We start from the raw sequence: 23614 nt of genomic DNA on the forward strand, positions 1-23614 counted from the left end.
ACGTAATGTGGAATAAAAACCGGTCTCACAGTTATGTTCTGAGACCATAACTTCGAGGTTAAGTTTTAAGCCTTTCAAAACCCTTCAGATATTTTAGAGTTATACATTGTTAAAATGTATATTCCATAGTAATAACAGCATGCTATGAACTTCCCTACAGATGGGTTGAGAAAATATATCATTTACATTCTCATGTTGTAAGAGAATGGCCATTATTACACTTCAGTGGTCATTTACCATACAGTTTTATCAGTAAACTATCTTTGTGTATCCCCAAGTGGAACAACTCAAAGTATAGATAACAATGTTGAGCTATATGGACTAATACTTATGAATAAAGACTTCAACAAAAGAAAATAACTTATTCCTAATCCTATGGCCCTTAGAATAAGCGCCTGTCTTCCTCAAATTGATTAGGCCTGGTACATGGGGCAGAATATTGTCATTAGTGAAAGCCAAGATTTACAAAATATACCTAAGACATTCTGGTAATAAAATGTCTTACTGCTTTTATTCAAGTAAAAAAATATTCTTCCTCTTGTGCTTTTGTTTTTGTTTCATTGACTAAAGGTAGCTGCTGTTTGTTAGCAGATGGAGGTTTTGAATGATAGACAAGTCGTCTTCCCAACTGAAAAGAAAAACAAAATACTTAATATTTTCTATTTTCTATTGAAATTTGTGAAATACCAATATTAACTTGATTTTTACAAGGAATAATGTGGTTTGTAATATTAACTAATCACAGTTAAAAAGGACTTGTAACCTAACGGATGTCTAACATGCTAGGCAAAGTTGAGTAGCAAACTGGACACTGATAAGTATGCAGAAGGAGCAACAGTTAGGTTTTATTGGGAAGTGGGAAAACTTAGGTAAAGTCATCCAGTAGTATACGGTTCAAATGTGGTCAACCTAGAAAAGCACCATGTTGAAGGCCACCATTTTCTCAGTAAGTGCCATAGCCAGTTTTTCCTTCATGGTTGGAAGAGATGGCTTTCTCCTGTTGAGCACCTGACTAGCATTTAGAAATCTTGTTAAGTCCAGAAAACCGTGTACCATCTTGAACACTGGCTGGCTTCTGGAGGTGTTCCCAACAGAAGAGGCTTTGGGAAACCCCTAGTTCATACCTATTCATTCTCTCTGGGGCATATATACTCAAGTAGATTACTACTTATTTTTCTCTTTACTTTTGGGATTCCCTTGCCTGCTTTTTATTTTGTTTTGCTTTTGTAGCTGAATTTGTATAAATTAAATGTATAAGTGGGAAAACTGCCATAATTCTGTGAGATTTGATGGGACATTGCCACTGTGTTCAAAAGGCACTATTGACATTTTAGGACAATTCTTATGTGAGATTGTCCCCTGCATTGCAGGCCCAAGAGAACCTAAATAACAATAGCACTCTTCCCCATCACTGTAACAACAAAAGTGTCCTTGGGGGACTAGAATCTCTGAATTCATTCCGCAATATCAGAATTTTTCACTGTCAGAGATCTTTGGTAACATTTGTTATTAATACTGTCTGAAAAAATTACCAATGATGAAGTGTCCTAATTGGGTCAGCTTCTATCAGAGATCATTGTGTGTTGTTGATTTATCAGATAACCATTTTTTCCCCAATTTTTTTCAGGTTTAGTTTTTATGCTCATTTTTAGTCTGTTAATTCACTATACATCAAGTATCCATGATGTGCCAGGTATTAGGGATACAAACGTCATAAAACTTATGGTCTAGAAGGAAAGGTGAATATATTAAAAAATAATTTCAATTTGGTGGGTTTACTAAGTAGTCCATGTAGAAGGGTGATGAATGGTTAATTCTTGGGAGGAGAGAACAGGTGAGGAAAGTCGTCATGGAAAGAATTGAACTAGATAAATACCCTTTTTAAGGTGAAGTATTTCAATAAAATATTTTGAAGTAATCATCTTTTTGCTATGGCACATATTAATTCCCATATTTCAAAATTTTTTTCAAGTTCTTACCTCAAGAGGTTGGTTGTCAGGCACACAGTAAGCATTCGTTATGCGTTAGCTGTTACTATGGTAAGAATCAGTGTCCACAATAGCTTTGCAGATAACCAGGAAATTGTCCTTCTGGAATATATTTCAGACTGTATCCCAGAGGAGGGAAAGAGTGGCATATAAAACAAAAGGCCCTCCTTACCCTGTGTAGAAGTGATGGACCACATGTACGTGACTGCCTAATCCCAAACTTCTGATTGGACAGGTGGTCTTGCAAAATAAAGAACTTTGGCTTCTGGTCCTGATTCTGCTGCTACGTCATAGTGACTCTGGGCAAATCATTTTGACTCCAGCTGTCAATCTCATTATCTTTACAATATGGGGATTGTATACAGTCCCCACAGTTACGTGGATTCTCTGGGTTCACTTATCTCCAAAACATTACTGAGTGAAAGAAGCCAAGTTTCTAGCTATCAGTAAGAAAAGGAATATGTACATAAATACATATATGTGTATGTATATTTCCAGAGCGATGCAAATGAACCTGTGGTGGCAACAGTGGTTGCCTCCAGGAAGGGGAACTGAGGAAGACTGACTTTACACTGAATACTCTTGTATCTTTTGAACTTTGAACAATATGCTTTTATAATCTATTCCAAAAAACTAAAAAAAAATTACCTGATTTTAATGAACCTAGGGCTAAAGAAAAAGAGGAGAGAGAAGAGGCTTCTTTTACTAAAAAGTGTTTAATTGAGAACTAGAGAGCCACTAATTTGAATTATTCTAAAAGTAACAAGGAACCAGAGAGACCAATTGAAGCTGTGAGCAAGAAAGATTATCCTTCTGAAGTTCAACCTGGATAAGTTAGACGAATAAAGTATTTTGTTTTTGTACCACAGAGGCACTCACATATTGATATGGCTGGATCTATTAATAGCAAAACAAACCTTTTTCTTTGGTTGTGCTACTGCTTTTTCCAGAGCAGCTTTTAGCCTTTCCTCTTGGTGTCTTTGTTTTTCTCTCATTTTCTCATCACGAAACCTGTCACAAGAAGGGAGAAACATTCTTGTAACTATAAATCACATTAAGTAAGAAAAGTACATTACTCTTTGATAATGAGCCATGTGAACAGAAGACCTCCTTTAAAGTTAAATGAAAATGATACTTCATCTTTACTCATAACAATGGCTTTTGAATATTCAGGTAAATCTCAAAAACAAATACTATTTTGAAATGGGAAGAAATTTCATCATTTTGGAAAATATAAAATATACCCAGATCTTGGTCTACCTTTTTTTTTTCCCAAGACACAGTCTCACTCTGTTGCCCAGGCTGGAGTGCAGTGGCATAATCTTGGCTCACTGCAACCTCTACCTCCTGGGCTCAGGCAATTCTCCTGTCTCAGCCTCCCAAGTAGCTGGGATTACAGGTGCATGCCACCACACCCAGCTAATTTTTGTATTTTTAGTAGAGACGGGGTTTCACCATGTTGCCCAGGCTGGTCTTGAACTCCTGACCTCGTGATCTGCCCGCCTTGGCCTCCCAAACATTTCAGCACTTTACAGATAGTTTGTATTATAGCTACTTGAATTAACTTTCAGCTACTTTTTCCTCTTTTTAAACCTTTCAATTGAAGTGTCACATACATACAGAAAAGTACACAAATGCATAGCTTAGTGAGCTGCCACAAAAGTGTACCTTCCAATTAATCTTTTTGAATAATATCCTCAAATTATGAGCAAGAAATGCTATTTGTCATACTCTCTTTAGGGTTATTTTGAGGGAAAAATTAATCTGTGCAACTTATCAAGTACAAAGTGGTGAGCAATAGGCACTAAATACGTGATAGCTATTTTATGAACCCATTTAATGATATTCTAAGTGTAAGGTTATATACTAGGGAATGGAAATAACATGTACTGAGCATTTCTATTGCAAAATTAGGTGCCCCAAACCATGAGGAAAATCAGCTAAAATTTTTTTTTTTGTTTTGTTTTTTTGAGACAGTCTTGCTCTGTTGCCCAGGCTAGAGTGCAGTGGCACAATCTCGGCTCACTGCAAGCTCCGCCTCCCAGGTTCACGCCATTCTCCTGCCTCAGCCTCCCGAGTAGCTAGGACTACAGGCGCCTGACACCACGCCTGGCTAATTTTTTTGTATTTTTAGTAGAGACAGGGTTTCACCATGTTAGCCAGGATGGTCTCGATCTCCTGACCTCGTGATCCACCCGCCTCAGCCTCCCAAAGTGCTGGGATTACAGGCGTGAGCCACCGCGCCTGGCCCAGCTAAAATTCTTTTTAAGAAGAATGTAAATAATTGGAATTACATTCATGTATCACTGCTAAAAATGAGTTGTAATTACACTTTGATGCAAATATATTTTTACTGTAAAAAAGATGCAAGTGCTGTTAGTGTAGTCATAATGAGGTCATCTTAGGGAAGGAGTAACTTTTCATTTATAATTTTTTTTAAAGCTTGCTTTATGTTCAATAAGATCCCATCAGAATCACCGTAATATAGTCTGGACTTCATTTTTACTATGGGTAAGCATACCCATACATCTGTAAAGTAGTAGGCAATAACAAAATATCTAATACAAGTGGCTAATATTTGAGTGCTTACTATGTGCCAAGCATGCTCTTGTAATTTACTTGGATCATCTAATCCTCACAACAACCTGTAAGTACCATTATTACTCCCATTTTACAGATAAGGAAACCGCCTAGAGTGCTTGTGTTGCCTAAGGTCACAAAGTCATAAATAGTTGAACTGAACTCACTCAGCATGGTCTAATCCCCAGCCTGGTAGCCAGAGTACTAGTTGGCCTCTCAACATGTTTTTTGCTATTACATGAACATCATCCCACTTGTAAACATTCTCTACATGCCACAGTAGGCTAGGGGTCATATTTACAATAATCATTGCCTCAAACTAGGACAGTAGGCCCTCCATATTCACAGTTCCACATCTGGGCATTCAACCAACTGCAGATTGAAAATATTTGGAGAAAAGCCCCAACAATAAAAATACTACAAATTTTAAGGAATACAGTATGACAGCTCTAGCATTTACATTGTATTAAGTAGTCGAGAAATGATTTTAAAGTATACAGGAGGATATACGTAGGTTATATGCAAATATGCCATCTTATATGAGACATAAGCATCTGCAGATTTTGGCATCCTTGGGAGGTCCTGGAACCAATCCCCTACAGATACCAAAGGACAACTGTTTGTCCATAAAAGTTCTTATTTAACTTGGTATGGAAATTTGTAAATGAATGCATTCTGAAAGGCCACGGTCAGGACATACCACCCTCAATGCACAGATCTCCTTTGAAGGGCACCAAGCTATGCAAGGGTATGAGGGATGGGGTGGGGCTCCAGGGACGATAATCCTCATGTGGTTGTCTTGAGGAATAAATGAGTGAACGTTGCGTAAGTGTTGGCAGTTATACACTGCGGAAAACCCTCACTATGTAGCTCTGACTGTCAAACAATTCATTAGGAATTAGGACCCCTTCATGGGAGAACTACAGGTAGATTGAGTCTGCTTGCAGTTTTCCCATGACAGGCTCCTAATTCTATGCCTTGGGTCCTTCACCACCAATGCAATTCTCCTTCCCCGTGATAGGTAGTCAAAACTTTTCATGTAATTACTTATTCATAAATTTTATATAATTACGAAAGATTTGCTTTTCCAGGCTAGTTTGTCCATCCCAAACTAGGTCAGTTGCCCCTGGTGAACTCTGTTCACCCAGTTCCTTCCTTCGCAGTGCTCATTACCATTGGTAATGACACATTTATTTCCTAAGAATATTTGATGAATGTGTCTTCCACGCTAAATAATAGCTGTATGAGGAGAGCAGGGCTGGATTTCATTCCTCCTCACTGTGTCCCTATAATATGGCATTACACAAGAGACTTGCTAATGTGTTTGTGGAATCTGAGCAAAACCAGCTACTCATTAAGTCATTCTTATCCTTATTGAATATACTTTTGCCGCCGTTCTTTCTGTTTCATCCTCTCAATTGCCTCCACATTTTCTCTGGGAATGGATTCGATGAGATCACACAGTTCTACCAGGCGAGACTCTACTTTTACCAGCTTTTGAATTGGGTTGAGGCCGTCATCCTCAGCATCCCCAATGCAGACTTTGTATACTTCAGTAATCTTTTTACTAAGTGAGTCTATCAGTATTTCCTGAGATTGAGAAGAGGAGAAAACATTAACATCACATTGCACATTCAATAAATATATAATACCATTTTACTATATTACAGTAAAAACCCATGTATATGCTATTAAATATTTACTTTTTTTATTATTATTATTTTTTTTTGAGATGGAGCCTCGCTCTGTCACCCAGGCTGGAGTGCAGTGGTGCAGTCTCATCTCACTGCAACCTCCACCTCCCAGGTTCAAGCGATTCTTGTGCCTCAGCCGCCCAAGTAGCTGGGATTACAGGCATGCGCCACCACGCCCAGCTAAATTTTGTATTTTTAGTAGCGATGGGGCTTCACCATGTTGGCCAGGCTGGTCTCAAACTCCTGACCTCAGGTGATCGGGCTGCCTTGGCCTCCCAAAGTGCTGGAATTACAGGCGTGAGCCACTGTGCCTGGCCTGATGTTTACTTTTTTAAAGGAGAAGTTTTAATAAAACAGATCATTGAGAAAATGCAGCAGTGACATTTAACTTATATCATAATTTATAGTCAGAGCATTACTATAGTAACACCTTGGATTATTTTCTTAAAATATATTGAACTCTAGATATAAAAAGTAATTATAATGGGCAGAATATTTTTTGCTTGAATGATTTTGTATATCTGACTCCCTAAGAATTCAAATAGAGGCAACAAACATTTTAAATCGTTTTTTGCCGCTCAGATGCATTTCCTTTTGGCACAATATGTAACCCAGTTCCCTTCTTTTTTGCATATATTACTCTGTTATAATTGTGAAACTATAATCATCCTATATGATAGTTCTCTGCCTTATCCTTATAGACCAGGAGAGCAGGAGCTACATCTTATGCTTAAACTTACGACTAAAACAGTGCTTTGCACATAACTGTGCACTGGATAAATGTTTGCTGAATAAATGACTGAATGCATTCTCTCAGAAAAAAAAAGTTGCAAGCAAACAGGTACCCAGGCTGGCCTACTAAAGCCTTTTTAGAAGTATCATTTTCACTGTTTTCGTTGGGAAGCCGTTGCAGTATTCTAGTCTAAACAAAAGCTTAGGCCAAACCTTGCTGATCCCCGTACCTCGACACTGTGCCGTTTTAACTGTAGGTGGAGATTCTTACGGTGGTAGGTAACTTGTCTCAGGACCGTAAGAAAATTATCATCCTCTTTCACCATTGTGAACCCGGTGTTTGCAATTAAGAGGAGCTCAACAAACTGCTAGGCAGTGTGAATCACTCTCTAGGTAGTATTCTGCCCCATTTCCTGCTTCCGCTCAAGAAGATGAGCATCACCATAAATCCAGCGACAAATAACTCTCAAGACAGATGTGGCTCCTGGAGCCATGGGAAGCCCTTCCTGGCACCATGAACACCTTACAGAGCCACCAACACAATTACAACCCAAGATATGATATCAAGAGTGTACTTCCAACAGCTTTTCTCTTCCACCTCCTAGCTTAAAAAGCTTTGTGATGGTCCTGTTTAGCATAAAGCTCCTTTTTACCTTCGTAAGGTAACACTCATTATATTTCCTATTTACATGAATGACATGATCCTTTTAGAAAACTTGGAGAAATACATAATAATAGAAAACAGCAAAAGTCCTATATTGGCCATAAATTTCCCTTTTCCCCTTTCTCTAAAATAACACTATGTTTCTTATTTATGTAACAGCACGTTCTTTTTCTAAACCTTGGAGACATAGAAAAATATAAAAGAAAATAAAAGTAACCCATCGGATTGAAATATTGTAAATTGCATATGAAAACAACATTGCTGCAACGTGAGTCACTAAATAAAGCAGAGAAAAATACTTTAAAAATATATTCACCACTGGTTTTGAGGAAAAACAACTTTAAGATGAGAGTGGTTGCTAGTTGATGGAAATTTCTGAAGGAGACCTGTTGAACACTTAGATGGCTTTAGAGATGGATGAGCAGGGCAGTGGCTTTTTATGATGTCTTTTCTACACCACTGCCCCCTCCCCCTTTTTTCCTTAAATTCCCTCTTCTAAGAGGAGAGAAAATGGTGAGAAGAGATATTTCCTTAAGATAACAAGGTAAGAACAAGAGATAGGAGACAGGAGAGGAGAATGGGATGAATGAAGGTATTCACGTATGAAAAAGGGATTGAGAGCCTGGCCTGACAAAGCAAAAAGGCAAAGAAAAGGGAGCACAAGGCACAGGCCAATTGACGACAGCGAAGGGAAGTTTCAGCCCCATCCCTGGAACTGCCCCCAGATGGCAGGCCCAGCCCACCGTACCTAGGAGCTGTCAAGAGCGTCTGCCCGGGTAAATGGGACGGGAATTATGGAAGACTGATAGCAGAGAACTTCAGGTGCCTTTCAACAGTGAATGGGAAGTGATATGACCAGAGCAGTGTTTTAGGAGGAATCATTGTATCAAAACTGGAGAGGGGAAGCCGGGGATGGATATCTTTCAAACTCAAGGGTTCTGTCATTCTAATCCATATCACATTCTGTGTGTTGACTGTACACAGTTCTCTCAATTGCAACTCATCGGCTCCTTGTGCAAAGAAAACAGTAAAACCAGAGATAAACACATTCCTCAAATTGAACAATGGAGCAGTTTATGTTCCATTTCATGTTCGGTGAAGAACTAACAACTGCTACACTAAACAACATGGATGAATCTCACAAACATAGTGTTGAGAGAAAGAAGCCAGACATGTTACAGGATTCCATTCCAATAAAGTTCAAAAACAAGAAAGCTGATTGATGGCATGAGAGGTCAGGACGGTGGGAAAGAGGGCTGGGAAAGACTGGAAGCAGGTGTGAGGAAGGTTTGCAGGGGCTGATAATGGTGTATTGCCTGATCTGGGGGGTAGCACACGGGTGTGTTTGCTTTGAGGAAATTCCTTGAGAGGTACACTTGTGATTTGTGTACTTCTCAACATTACATTGTACTTGAACTTAAAATTTTATTTTAAAAGTAAAATACTGGATCAAGGGCAAAATTTTTAGGGGATTAAGTGTCATTAAGAGTGTGGAAGTTTTGAAAGAATAAATTTCATTTCATACTGATAGCTCCAGAGTAACATAACTTGTGAATATCACAGTCAGATATGTCAGTTATACCTCAATAAAGCTGGGAAAGAAACTTAAAAAATGAGCTGCAGTTAAATTTACTCCAAGGATTATGTTTTGTATATTCTGAGATCTGAAAAAAAATGGAGGCAGAGAAGCAAAAAATCCTAAGAATACCTTCCCTCCCAATTTTCCTGCTTCGCCTCCCCCTCCCCATCCCCCCATTTCACATCTCTAGAAGACACTACGGATTATTAGTCCCACTTCTCCAGAGTGTGCAATACATGAATGCCAAATTTATACTTGCGATCAAAATTTCATGGATAGCCATTTTAAAAGGAATTTTATGTCAATTCTACTTTCTTTCTTTAGGTATCTGGTTGCCTCAATGTTAAAGAGTATCAAAAATGCCACTTTTATTTTTTAATAGTTGCACCAAATTTGGATGAAAGGGGCTTAGTTGGGGTGGGGCAGGGAGGAGGGGAGATATCACAAATATTTATCAGACATTTTGCATGTCAGTTGGTTTCAGAATTATTTAAAACAGTTGAAGTGTGGAAACCACTCAAGTGTCCATCAATAGATGAATGAATAAACAATATATGGTATAAACATACAATGGAATATTATTCAGCCATAAAAGTAATGCAATCCTGATACATGCTACAACATGGATGAACTTTGAAAACATGCTAAATGAAATAAACCAAACACAAAAGGACCAATATTGTATGATTCTTTTTTTGTGACGTACCTAGAATAGTCAAATTCAGAGAGAAAGTAAAATGGTGGCTTCCAAGGGCTAGGAGAGGGAGGGAGGAATGGAAAGTTATTGTTTAATGGGTATAGAATTTCAGCTTTGCAAGATGAAGAGTTCTGGAGATTGCAAAACAACGTGAATGTACTTAACACTACTGATCCGTACATTTAAAAATGGTTAAGATGTTAGATTTTTATGTTGAAAAGATGATGAAAAAGTTGTGGAAATAGTGGTGATGGTTCCACAACATTGAGAATGTACTTAATGCCATTGAATCGCATGCTTAAAATAGGTAAGTGGTAAATTTGGTTATGTATATTGTACCACAGTTTTAAAAAAATGGTTAGGAAAAAAACAGCACTGAATTGAAAGGTGGCTATCATCACACTTCTTGGCTCCGGCAATGCACAATCCCATCCCCTACTAACTCATGGCACTATAACCCCCTAGGAAAGTGTGTGGCACTATAACCCCCTAGGAAAGTGTGTGTGTGTGTGTGTGTGTGTGTGTGTGTGTGTGTGTGTGTGTGTGTGTGGAGGAGCCATAAACAGCTTGTGCTTTTTGTAACCCTGTTCACCTGTGGGTAAGGGAGGACAGTCTTCTTCTGATGCAGTTCCCCCAGTTCAACCTCTGTTTGAAAATCAAGTTCACATCCATAAATGTGATGTTGTGGCAGGCCAGTCTCACTAACGCAGGCTTCCATAACAACCGTTTCAGTACTGACTGAGTGGTTAAGTTCAATATTGAAAGCCAGTGCCCCTATACAAAGGCTGGAATGTAACAAAAGCCCACCAAGAGTTTTGCCTAGGCCTTTCCTGGGCCTTAAAGTATGACAAAATAATGAAGGAATTCTTAACAGGACCCATTTAGGATTAAGCAAGTTTTATTGGGGGTGAAGAAACTCCCCAGGCCTCCACAAACAAGTTTACTGGGGGTCTGAAGGAACTACCTAAACCTCCCTGATTTAGCAGGAGACAAGATAAGGGTAATCACCCCAGCACCTGGACCCATTTAGATTAGGTAAACTTACTGAGGCTCTAGAGGAAGGTCTTCAGGACTCAGACCTTAGTTATAGATGAGAAGAAGTTAATCACTTACGTCTTTAGATGAATGCACACTTACACATAGACATATAGCTTAGAAGGTATATAAGCTCTGGAAAACTGTAATTTTGAGTTGGTCTGGCAATAATTTCCAGGCCTTTTCCCTGTAACTAGTTACAGAAATCAAAACTCTCTTCCTCCCCTGTTAATCTGCATCTCATTATTGGGCCACGAGAAACAGCAGCCTGACCCTCAGTTTGGTCTCAGAACAATGTTAGCCTCCTATGTTAGCTTTGAATTTTTATTTCATTTGAGGTTTCTATAAGGTATTCAATGTTAGATGGAGCTGGTTGTGGGTCTAAAAGCTAACCTAATCCTTCGTTCAATAAACATTTATTGAGCACCAACTTTTAAGGGGACCCTCAACTGAACTAAGAATAATAAGTTAATCCCTGCCCTCGAGGGGGTTTGCATCTAGCTGAGAGATGAACTTCTCAATAAGTAAGTGTACTAGCACACATCACAGCTGTTTTGATAATGAGTCTACACAGGCCTGAAGAGGCAGAAATCTAGTACAGGCTCGGTGCTGGGAAAATTTTCTAGTCAGTGTTGAGTCCCTGTTAATTGTGTTGATTCACTACTTCCTCTGTTAATTACTCCTTGAATTACCACCAAAATGATAACACACAGTGAACTACTACATATGTCTAGGCTCTGACTAAAATAAATGTATTTCAAGGGGAAACTATGGTCAATATCACAGATTGTAATAGAGCAACGTTTTAAGAGAACTCCAATGCCAATTTGAATGCTTTCTGCCTATGTACATTGGCTATTACATACTGGCAAGATAAATTCCAAGCTGGCTTTCCACTTCTGTCGTCAATCTAGGACTTGTGATTTGCTTTAACTCCCCTATTCACATACTTAGGACACAGGGAATAAAAATTACAATCATGAGACAAAATGAAATCACCATAGGCAAAGAGTGATTACCTGAGCATCTGAATTAAATTCTCCAAAGCTAAAGAGCCTGGACCTTAATTGCAATTCTGCTGCTTTCTCCTCTTCTCTCACACAATTAGCTTTAAGCATTTCTTCTTGCTCCAAAAGAAACTCTATGTTGCTATTTCTATTGCAAAAGAAGAAAGAGACCCTCATCTGAAATTTGTGGTTAGTGAAATAGCCATCAGTCAGGAGCTTCAACACTCTAGATCATGTGTCAAAATCCATGTAGTGAGCCAAATACAAGCCTGTATTTGAAGACATTGCCAAAGTACATGCAACTTTTCAAGTTAAAATGAGAAAAATACATGCACAAATCCTGCTTTTAACTTCCATCAGAAGGCATTTGCTTCCCCTCCCCTACTTTTGTGGTTCCCCTTGAGTTCCCCCAAATAGCAGCAGAGCGGAGGCATCAGGAACCCAGTGTTCTCAAATGTGGCTGATAATCAGAATATCTGGGGAGCCAAGAGGGAAAATATAGACTCCTAACTCCCTCACCTAGAGATTCTGATAAGATCCTCTAGAGATGGATTCTATAGATCACCCTTTCCTGACCACCTGCACCCACCCTGTCCCAGAAAATCTTATTGTGGAGGTGGGTGGAGGGCCACCAGACACTGTGAGGACTGGAAAAGATACAAGGATTAAAAAGTCTCACAGATGATAATGGGTAGCTGTGAGATAATGATTTTTAGGTTCTTACCTTCTGAACAAATTAATTTCTCTTGAAGTTAAATGTAGTTTGACCTATTGTTTAAAAAGATTTTCATCTTCTGGCCCAGAAAACTTTCTGAAAAAAAAGATTCTACACATTTTTGCAATGAGTAGATATAAAGATCTATTCTCTGTAATTCAACTCTTTTTCAAGTTTGTAATATTATATATTTTTAGATGAGGAAGGAATTTTGTGAGGGATCAAATCCAGCCGCTTTCCCCTGACAGAAATCCTTTCTATATTTGCCCTGATATCTTGACAGGAACTTTATAAAATGATATAATATTTAATCACAAAAATTTTTTTTTGAGAGTCATGGCCAGTGACAATACATCTGTTAGCATTATCATCCACAGCATGATTTGGTAAAGTAAATGACAGCTAGCCAAGAGGGCGAAAACTACGCTGGACAAAAGTTAAGGCAGTAGGTGCCATTTTAATTCTTTTTAGTCTTTTTTCAAAATATCTTTTATTGTTACTAGCTAGGAAAATATGTTGACAAGTGAAAGGAAGTAGGGACAAAATTAAAGCCAGTCTATTCTGTGTAAATGTGACATCTACCGTTTGCACTCCACAATGTAAACTATTAAAAACCCCAGCCTACATTCACAGAGACCACGAGGAAAAGCCACATGTGGATGAGTTGGACCCAGCCTCTGGTTAGAAATTGCTTAATGGAATAAATCTACTTGTTTATAATGACTTACGTTTTATCCTGTATAACTTTTTCTCTTTTGTTTACCTCTTCAAGATTTTCATCTACATCTTGGGAATATTGAAACAAAGTAAGATTCTGCTCTTCCAGCTCTCTGAGGACTTGAAGTAACTCCTCTGGTTCCTTGAAATAAAGCGCTGGCTCCTAATTAATCAATAATGAAGAATATAATTTACTTAAAAATATGCTACCTATGCACATGTGACTTATCTAGAAAATATAGTGGGGTAAAGGAAGGTATTTCTAAGCATGAGGGAGACGCAGGTAGGGATTTGTATGGGAAACTCGTCTATTTCCAAGTGAGAGCTGGCTCTCAGAAAGAGCACATTTGAAGTGTTGTGGGGAGATAAGGGTATTAAAAAAGGGATGGGGAAGAAAAAAGGAAGAAGAGGGTGAGGAAAAGGCAGAAGAGGAGGCAAGTGCAGGAAAAAGGGAAAGGGAGAAGGAATAGAAGATGACAGGAGGCTGAGTGAAAGTCATTTTCTCCCCACATTTTAATTATTTTATATTTATATGTGTTACCTTAAACATTTTTTTAAAAAATGACTTGGGCATTTGCACACCCATGTTCCTCATTATTCACAATAGCCAAGACATGGAAGCAACCTGAATGTCCATCAATAGATGAATGGATGAAGTCCATGTAGTGTACACATACAATGGAATATTATTCAGGTTTCAAAAGGAAAGCAATCGGCCGTGTGCAGTGGCTCACGCCTGTAATCCCATCACTTTGGGAGGCCGAGGCAGGTAGATCATGAAGTCAGGAGTTCAAGACCAGCCTGAGCAAGATGGTGAAACCCCGTCTCTACTAGAAATACAAAAATTAGCCAGTCATGGTGGTGGATGCCTGTAATCCCAGCTACTCAGGAGGCTGAGGCAGAGAACTGCTTGAACTCAGGAGGCAGAGGTTTCAGTGAGCCAAGATCATGCCACTGCACTTCAGCCTGGGCAACAAGAGTGAAACTCCGTCTCAAAAAAAAAAAGGAAAGAAATCCTGTCATGTGCTATAACATAGATGAACCTTGGGTACAGTATGCTGAGTAAAATAAGCCGGGCACAAAAAGACAAATACTGAGTGATTCCACTTATATGAGGTATCTAAAATAGTAAAACTCTTAGAAACAGAATGTAGAATGGCAGTTGCCAGGGGCCATGGGAGGGAGAAAAGAGGAGTTGTTTAATGAGTATAGAGTTTCTGTTTTGCAGAATCGGAAAGTTCTAGGGATCTGTTGCTTATAGTTGACACTACGGTACTGCACGCTTAAAATGGCTAAAATGGTAAATTTTTTATATGTTTGTTTGTCACAATTTTTTAAAAAGATGACTTGGGTAAAGTGTGTAATATACAACAATGAATGGTATTTGTTGTCCCTTTTGAGTTTCTGTGGTTGCATTTAGGGTGATGTTAGCTCAAAGTCAATCTTGCAGCAATAAAGGGTTGTTTTGTTGAAGGCCTGTTTATTTTATGGTTCAGCTACCCAATACATCACAAGTCCCAATAAAATGCAATCAGAAAGTGGCTATTTTTACCAGAAGATTGTTGATTTTATATATATATATATATATATATATATAATATATATATCCTAAATCATTACCTTCTTCTAGATACTTATAAAATGTCTTATGACAAAGATAAATTACATATCCAATTGGAGAATAGTATCAAAATTATATTTCTTTCTGGAAGGTTTTGTGCAATATTTTGAATGAAATATTTTAATTTCAAAAGAATAAATGATCATCAATATTTTTCACCAAACACAATATTTAAACCAGCAAATATAATCTAGTTACCAAATCAAAGTCCATTTCATCATCTAAAAGGAATTCCAAACTGTCTTCTGAACCGAAACTTTCAGTCAGGCTGTAAAGGAAAAAAGAAAAAGAAAATGTCTGATTTGTGAGCCATTTTCTGTCAACAGGTTTGCATTCCTTTCTAAATTGTCTTTGGAATGCAACTGTAACATAATTATTTTCAATAGCAAGTTTAGCCTTTTAGGGAACTGCTGATTGCAGAAATCAATGGATTCCATGAATATACAAAAGAAAATTGGATTCTGTCCCAGACAAAGCTGACATACACAAACAATGAGACCACATGGGAGGGCCATACCATATGGTACCAATTATTTGAGGTGTATCTATAAAGTAAGGTAACTTTATTTTTAAAGAAATACATGACAGCCTACATTGCCTCATCCCTTTGTCCCTTTGAATACATTCTTCTTGAGAATCTAAATGTGCTCTACTGCTCAAAGTGAAAGCTGTATCACAGCCTTCTGACTGTCCCCAAGTAAGGCAATGCTTCTCTCTTTAAGAGCAGATTTTACTTCTCAAAATATCTTCTAATCAGACTGACAAAATGTTGGTTGGGGCGATGGACAATGAGGTACCTCCTTAAAGCATAATCATGTGGCTTGAAAAGTGGCTCTGGAAAAATCCTGTAAGAAAGATGAATGGAAACTGATTGCAATATTAAAGAGGCAGGGATAGGGACAGAGTAAGTTGGCTGTTGGTGTGATCTAGGTCATTAACATTTTCAGATAGAGGGCAGTGATGATGTCAACGATGAGTAAGTGTATGGGGAGGGAGGAGAATTTAGAGATATATGGAAAAACGAAATAATGGGAACCAAAAATAGAAAGGGGTCTTGGGGCCATAAGAGAAGAGACAAAGATGACTCCAACATTTGTGGTCTGGAGCCTGGAAAAATGGAGGTAGCACTCATAGGAAGGAAAATGGCTTACAGATGGGATAAGAAAAAGATTAATATTTGCTTTATTCATGTTGAGTTTGAGGGGACAAAATACACACCTGGAGCTGCCTGTTGAGCAGTTGGAGAGAAGGTGTGGGAAAACAGAAAAGGCCAGGGACATAGATTAGTTTTAGGGAAACATACCCTGAGAAAGCATTTGATATTACAGTCTACCTTCTCTGCTCTTGGGTTGAGCAACATCACTTTCTAGTCACTCTCTTCCCACCTCTCTGATACTTTTGTCGTCTTTTGGGCTCCTCCTCAGTCTTCTTCCCTTCTCCTTCTACCCATTCTTTTGGGGAGACCTCATCCCTCTCATGGATTCAACCACTGCTAATACACCAATGACTCCCACATCTCTATCTCTTTCTTGAGCTCTAGATTTCGGTGTTCAACCTTCAACTGGACGTCAGTACCCACAAGGCTGTCCCATAGGGAGCTAAAACGAACATCCAAAATCACACTCCTTCTCTTTTTCCTCAGGCGGGCCTGCTCCTCTTACTGGATTCCCAATATTATTGGATGGCAAGACCATGCTAGTAATCTGGGAGTTATCTGTAACCACTCTCTTTTCCTGACACTTCCCTCAATCTTTACATAAGCCCTTCAAAGTCCTGTCAATGCCACTTCCCTAATGTCTCTCACAGCCTTTCCTTCTTTGTTCCCAATGCCATTATCTGGTTTAGGCAGTCCAATCTCTTTCACCTGAATTGCGACAATAGGCTCCTAACTGGCCACTGTATCTCTAGTTTGTCCTCCACCATTTCATTCTCTAAAATACTGCCACATCCATTTTTCTAAAGTGCAAATAGGATTGGGTCTCTGTCTTACTCTTGCTTAAAACATTCAGTGTCTCCCCAGGGTCCTTGGAACAAAGCACAGACTGCTTAGATAGATAGTATCACCACTTCCCTGCTTATGGTGCAGTGCCCATATACTCCTTGAGCCTCTCCCCTTTTTACCCAGAATGATAAACCAGTCATTCTGACACAACCAAACTCTGTCATCTCTGTACCAGAAAGCACTCCCTCTTCCAGAGCTTGTCCTCACAAACTCCTCCTCCTCTCATAGACTCAGCTTAGAGGCAACCTGCTCTGAAGCACATTCACCGATCCTGCCCTTGCCCTCCCATGCCCTCACCTCTCCTCTGGGTTAAGAGTCCTACCTTTGCATGCCTGTGGCACTCTGGGCTTATCCTTCTAATAACGTTATCACATTGTATTGCAATCAACTTGTCTGTCTTCCTCCCTAAATGGTAAGCCCCATGAGGGCAGAGATGGTCTTTTATTTATTGTTAGGGCACTCAATAAATATTTGTTGAATGAATGGATGAGACTAGGAGAGTGGTGAGCTTTCTGAGGGAGCGAATGTGGTGTCTGCATGTTACTGTGTGCATCTAGATGCAGAAAAGGCATTTGGCAGGATTCAACACTCATTTTGATAAGAACTCTCAGGAAAACTGGAACAGAGAAGAACTTTCTTAACTTGATAGAGTATCTACATCTACAAAAATTCTCCAGCTAACATTATACTTAATGGTGAAAAACTAAATCCTTTCAAGACTGGGAACAAGACAAAGATAACTGCTCCATCTACTCTTATTCAACATTGAAAGTTCTACCCATTGCAATAAGGCAAGAAAAAAGATAAAAGGCATAAAGATCAGAAAGGAAGAAATAAAGCTGTCCTTATGTGCAAATGACATAATGGTCTACGTAGAAAATCCAAAGGAATCTTTAAAAACAAAACAAAACTCTTGAACTAATAAGTGAGTTCAGTATGGTCAGGGTATACAATCAATTGTATTTCTCTATATTAGCAATGACTTCATAGACACCAGAATAAAAAGTACAATACCATTTACACTTGTTCAAAAAGAAAAGACGAAAATATTTTGCTATAAATCTAACAAAACATGTATAGGATTTGTAAGCTGGGAACTACAGAAGGCTGAAGAAATCAAAGAAGATCTAAACAAATGGAGAGGCAGACTGTGTTTATGGATTGGAAAATGTAGCATAGTAAAGAAATCAGTTCTCCCCAAATTGATATACAGGGTTGTGTTAGTTTCCTAGGACTGATGTAACAAACAACAGCTTAAAACAACAGTAATTTATTCTCTCACAGTTCTGGAGGCTAGAAGTCAAAAATCAAGCTGTCAACAGGCCATGTTCTCTCTGAGGGCTCTAGGGAAGAATCTATTAATGCCTTTCTCTTAGCTGCTCCTGTTGCCAGCAGTCCTTGGCTTGCAGCCACATTGCTTCAATCTCTGTCATCACATGGCATTCTCCCTGTGTCTCTGTGTCTCTTCTCTTGTAAGGACACCAGTCATACTGAATTAAGGGTCTACCCTAATGACTTCATCTTACCTTGATTACATCTGCAAAGGTGTAATAAAAAATATGTTTTTTCCAGATAAGGTCATGTACATAGTACCATGGGTTAGGATTTCTTTTTTTTTTTTCTTTTTTTTTTTTTTTTTTGAGACAGAGTCTCGCTCTGTCGCCCAGGGTGGAGTGCAGTGGCCGGATCTCAGCTCACTGCAAGCTCCACCTCCCGGGTTTACGCCATTCTCCTGCCTCAGCCTCCCGAGTAGCTGGGACTACAGGCGCCCGCCACCTCGCCCGGCTAGTTTTTTTATATTTTTTAGTAGAGACAGGGTTTCACCGTATTAGCCAGGATAGTCTCGATCTCCTGACCTTGTGATCTGCCTGTCTCGGCCTCCCAAAGTGCTGGGATTACAGGCTTGAGCCACTGTGCCCGGCGGGGTTAGGATTTCAACTTATCTTTGTGGGGGACATAATTCAACCCATAAAAAGACTTAACACAATTCCCATCATAATTCCAGAAAGATTTTTTGTAGATGTAGATAAGATTATTTTAAAATTTATATAAAAAGAAAAAGGAGCTAGAATAGCCGACACAGTTTTGAAAAAGAGGAATTACATAAGAAGTCTCCCTGACCTTAAGACTAATAGCTACAGGCCATTTTCCGTTCCCTGTGTTGTGTCTTGGAATCTGGAGCAATGAAGACGTCTGTGCTCTTAGGCAGGTCCTTCCTGTTTTCTCTATTGTTTTGGAATTCTTCTGGACTCAACCCAGACCTAAGACACAGATCTTCAGTGGATAAAGAAGACACTGGACTGCAGCAATGACTGAGTTGACTACTGATGGCCTAGGTCACTGTCTGACTTGCAATAGTTTCAACGTGTCCTGATAATTGATTGTTAGTCAGAATGAAAATAAGGCCCTTTGATAACAACACAGAAATTAAAACTAGCAACATACACCTGGGAGATAACTGTCCTGTAACAAGACTGTTGCCATTTAACTATAAGTTTTCTTACCCTGTCACTTCTTGTAGGATCAAGAAAATTATGTTCCAAAGAAATGATGTTGCTATATTATCAGAGATCAGTTACAGATCAGTGCTGCATACTACCTATAATTTCTAGTGGTTTGCTTTGTAAAGAGGCTTAAATTCCCATCTGTGATGCATTTTGGAATGAGTGGATTTGATGTCAACACCTTGAAAGATATCACTCAAAACACAGAAGAACAAGAGTCATCAGCTCCCACACAAAGTGAAACATGTGAACCTAATTTTAGCAGTGTTAATTAGGAGCAACTATTCACGAGTCATTGCATCAATACCGCCTGTGTTATAACATCCTCTCCTCCCTAAGGCATGGGAGCAAGTGGTACATACTTGTCCGGGAACCAGTTCCATTAATACTATGGTTGTATCTGTCCAAAGATAAGTAGCAGTATGTTACCAGTTTCACTACCTTTGGATTTTGGATAACATATCTATACTGTGATATTTACACGTTTTAATGAGTTAATTTTAAGTGTAATTGCCATTCTAACTTTGTATGTGAAATCAAGACCACATGTAATAAACCTTGCCTATATTAAATAATAAAAATAAAAAAGTAATAGCTACAATAGTCAAGATCATGTGGCAGGACAGTTATATAGATCAATGGAACAGAATAGAGAATCCAGAAATAGGCCCCAATAAATATGCTTACATGATTTTTGACAAAGGTGCAAAAGCAATTCAATGAAAGATGCCCTTTCAACAAATGGTGCAGGACCAATTGAGATACACAGGCAAAAAAACACCATCACCACAATCTAAACCTCACACCTTATACAAAAATTAACTCAAAATGGAAAATGGATCACAAACTTACATGTAAAACTATAAAACACTTAAGAAAAAATATGGAAAAAAATCTTTGAGTCTAAGGCTAGGGAAAATGTTTTAGAATTGACACCAAAAGCATGAACTATAAAAGTAAAAATTCATAACTCGAAATTCATCAAAATTAAAACTTTCACTCTACAAAAGAGCTTATTAAGAGGATAAAAAGACAGTCTACACACTTAGAGAAATTCTTTGCAAACCACATATCCCCAAAGGACTAATATCTAATTATATACAGAATTTTCAAAATCCAACAGTTTTTTTTAAAAGGCAATTCAGTTAGAAAATGAGCAAAAGATATGAATAGATATTTCATCAGAGGATATAAAGATGCAAACAAGCACACGACAAGATGCGCAACACCATTAGCTACTAGGAAAATCAAATTAATACCTAACAGAATAGTTAAAATAAAAGACAGTGCAAACACCAAATGCTGTTGAGGATATGAGGAAACTGGACCCCACAAATAATGCTGGTGGGAATGTCAAGTGATATAGTCACTCTGAGAAACAATTCATCAATTTCTTTAAAAACTGAACATGTGGCCGGGTGTGGTGGCTCACTCCTGTAATCCCAGCACTTTGGAGGCCGAGACGGGTGGATCACCTGAGGTCAGAAGTTCGAGACTGACCTGACCAACATGGTGAAATCCCGTCTCTACTAAAAATAACAAAAATTAGCTGGGCGTGGTGGCAGGCGCCTGTAATCCCAGTCAGGAAGCCAAGACAGGAGAATTGCTTGAACCTGGGAGGTGGAGGTTGCAGTGAGCGGAGATTGTGCCATTGCACTTCAGCCTGGTCTACAGAGCAAGACTCCATCTCGAAAAGGAAACAAAAACAAAAACAAAAAAGACTGAACACACATCTACCACCCAACCAGGCATTACATTCTAATTATTCCAGAGAAGTGAAAATTATGTTCACACAAAAGGTGGAACAAAGATATTGCTAGCAACTTTATTCATTATATCCCCAAACTCAAAATAATCCAGATGGTCTCCAATGAGCAAATAAACTACAGCACGTCCATACCATAGTATACTACTCAACAAGAAAAAGGAACCAACTACTGATAGACCGAACAACTTAGGTGAATCTTCAGAGAATTATGCTTAGCAAAATAACCCAATCCCAAAAGATTACATACTGTAGATTTCCATTTATAGAACATTCTTGGAATAACACCATCATAGAAATGGAGAACACATTGGTGGTTGCCAGGGGTTAAGGGGAGGTGGGAGAGGGAAGTGGATGTGACTATAAAAGGGCAACATGAAGAACCCCGCGCTAATGTTCTGTATTTGATGGCATCCATGTCAATATCCTGGTTATGGTATTGTGCTACAGTTTTGCAAGATGATACCATTGGAGGAAACTGGGTAAAGGGTATATGAAGTCTCTCTGTACTATTTCTTACAATTGCGTGTGAATCTAAAACGATCTCAAAATGAACATTTAATTACAAAAAATAGCGATTGCCAAGTGCCACAGAAGCGGATGTCCAGAATTCAGAGGGTGCCTAGAATTCACAGCAAAATGTTTCTGTTTTCCTCAGAGATTGTCATGATACTGTGATGCTGGCCCAGATCCCTTCCTCTGGGCTGGTGTACCCAACCCAGGCATCAACATATTTTCTTAAAGAAGCTGTCTTGGGGTAGAAAGGGTTGAGAACAAGTGACTTCTGAAATAATGAGTACAAATGAGCGAACAATTAAGTGAGGGAGGAAAACAACAACAACAAAATACTTTATGATCCTAATTGCGGCAATTTTGAATCACATGGTGAAACTGCAAACACACAGGCTAGCAGAATAGCTTAATAAAAAATAGGGCAGTGGATTCTGAGAAGCAAAGACCCAAGATGCAAGGGGGCAGATAGTTTCTGCAAATAATAGCTATAGATACTTAACAAAGAATGGAGAGAGGCCTGTGAGATCTCAGGAGTGCACAGAGATGGCACCACTGCCTCCAGGATCTCTTACAACAGTTTTGGATACATGACATAGATGTTGAGAAAAGGCTAAAAGTTATTTGCTGAAAACCATTCCCAGTTCCCAAGGGAGTTAGTCAAGTATATACTGTACTTTGATTTGATTTTCTCTGAAGTGCGAGTCAGGATTCTGCTTGGCTTTCCTGTTCAAAATGTCCAGGTGAGGCCGTGCCGTTGGTGATGGTGGAGTGAAGAGAAATAACATGGAATTAGAAATAAGCCCATGCACTTGGGGCAAGGTATTCATTTTTCTGCACAGACATGCCCATTACTTCTTTATTTAAAAAAATTATTTTATTATTGGAATAATTGCATAGAAATTGGAGGTCTTTTATTCTATTGAAACTGAGTTGCACGCATAAGAATAAAATGAAAGGCACACACTCTTCTAAATGCCTCAGGGAGAGATCACATTTTTGGCTTTTCCCTCCAAAGCCCTCACTGTCTATAACTATATATCACTCACCCCATTATAGTGTGTAGTTCAGGAGTGCAGAACTATGTACTATTTGTGTTTGTGTACGTGGGGTCTTGAAGAGCACCTGAAATATTTATGTCTCCAACAAATACATGGTGAGTAAAGGAAAGAAGGCGAAAAAATGGATGAAGAAGAACCAACCAGATGGGTCCCGTCACCATCTTAAATTATTGTTTCAGCTTTTTTTTTTTTCTTTTGAGATGGAGTTTTGCTCTTGCTGCCCAGGCTGGAGTGCAATGGTGCGATCTTGGCTCATTGCAACCTCTGTCTCCCAGGTTCAAGCGATTCTCCTGCCTCAGCCTCCCGAGTAGCTGGGATTAGAGGTGCCCGCCACAAAGCCCGGCAAATTTTTGTATTTTTAGTAGAGATGGGGTTTCACCATGGTGGCCAGGCTGATCTCAAACTCCTGACCTCAGGAGATCCACCCACCTCAGCATCCCAAAGTGCTGGGATTACAGGCACGAGCCCCCGCGCCGGGCCTATCTCAGCTTTTAAGCTGGTACCCTAACATGTACTACTAAAAAGTATTGTTAAGAGGTGTTATTTAAACTGAGAAACTTCTATATTCAAAATTTCAAAGAGAAGAGAACATTGACACCACCTCCCACTCCCTCTACCCCACCCCTGCCCCCACACCCTACTCTAGATCCTCCAACAGGCAAAATAATATGTCTTAAAGTGAGCCAAAGTGGCCTCACAGCCCAAAAGAGTTTACTTTTCAATCAGCTGGCCAGATGCACAAT

At 39.0% G+C, this 23614-nt stretch overlaps 1 protein-coding gene and 1 pseudogene across 1 annotated transcript in view; one reads left to right on the top strand and one right to left on the bottom strand.

Annotated features, from left to right (window-relative positions):
- Positions 1-486: 486 nt before the first annotated feature.
- CCDC38 (coiled-coil domain containing 38) overlaps positions 487-23614 on the bottom strand; it is a 60842-nt gene continuing 37714 nt past the window's right edge. The window contains exons 9-15 of the mRNA XM_005571906.4: positions 22488-22536; positions 15228-15297; positions 13420-13571; positions 11989-12124; positions 5953-6158; positions 2906-2999; positions 487-628 (exon numbers count right to left, since the gene is read on the bottom strand). Of these exons, the coding sequence (XP_005571963.3) occupies positions 515-628; positions 2906-2999; positions 5953-6158; positions 11989-12124; positions 13420-13571; positions 15228-15297; positions 22488-22536 (821 nt within the window). The 3' untranslated portion in view covers positions 487-514. The remainder of the gene's footprint in view (positions 629-2905; positions 3000-5952; positions 6159-11988; positions 12125-13419; positions 13572-15227; positions 15298-22487; positions 22537-23614) is intronic.
- On the top strand, positions 15811-19873 carry LOC135966293 (oocyte-secreted protein 4B-like; annotated as a pseudogene).

This window comes from Macaca fascicularis, chromosome 11, assembly GCF_037993035.2.
Source record: "Macaca fascicularis isolate 582-1 chromosome 11, T2T-MFA8v1.1".
NCBI lineage: Eukaryota > Metazoa > Chordata > Mammalia > Primates > Cercopithecidae > Macaca > Macaca fascicularis.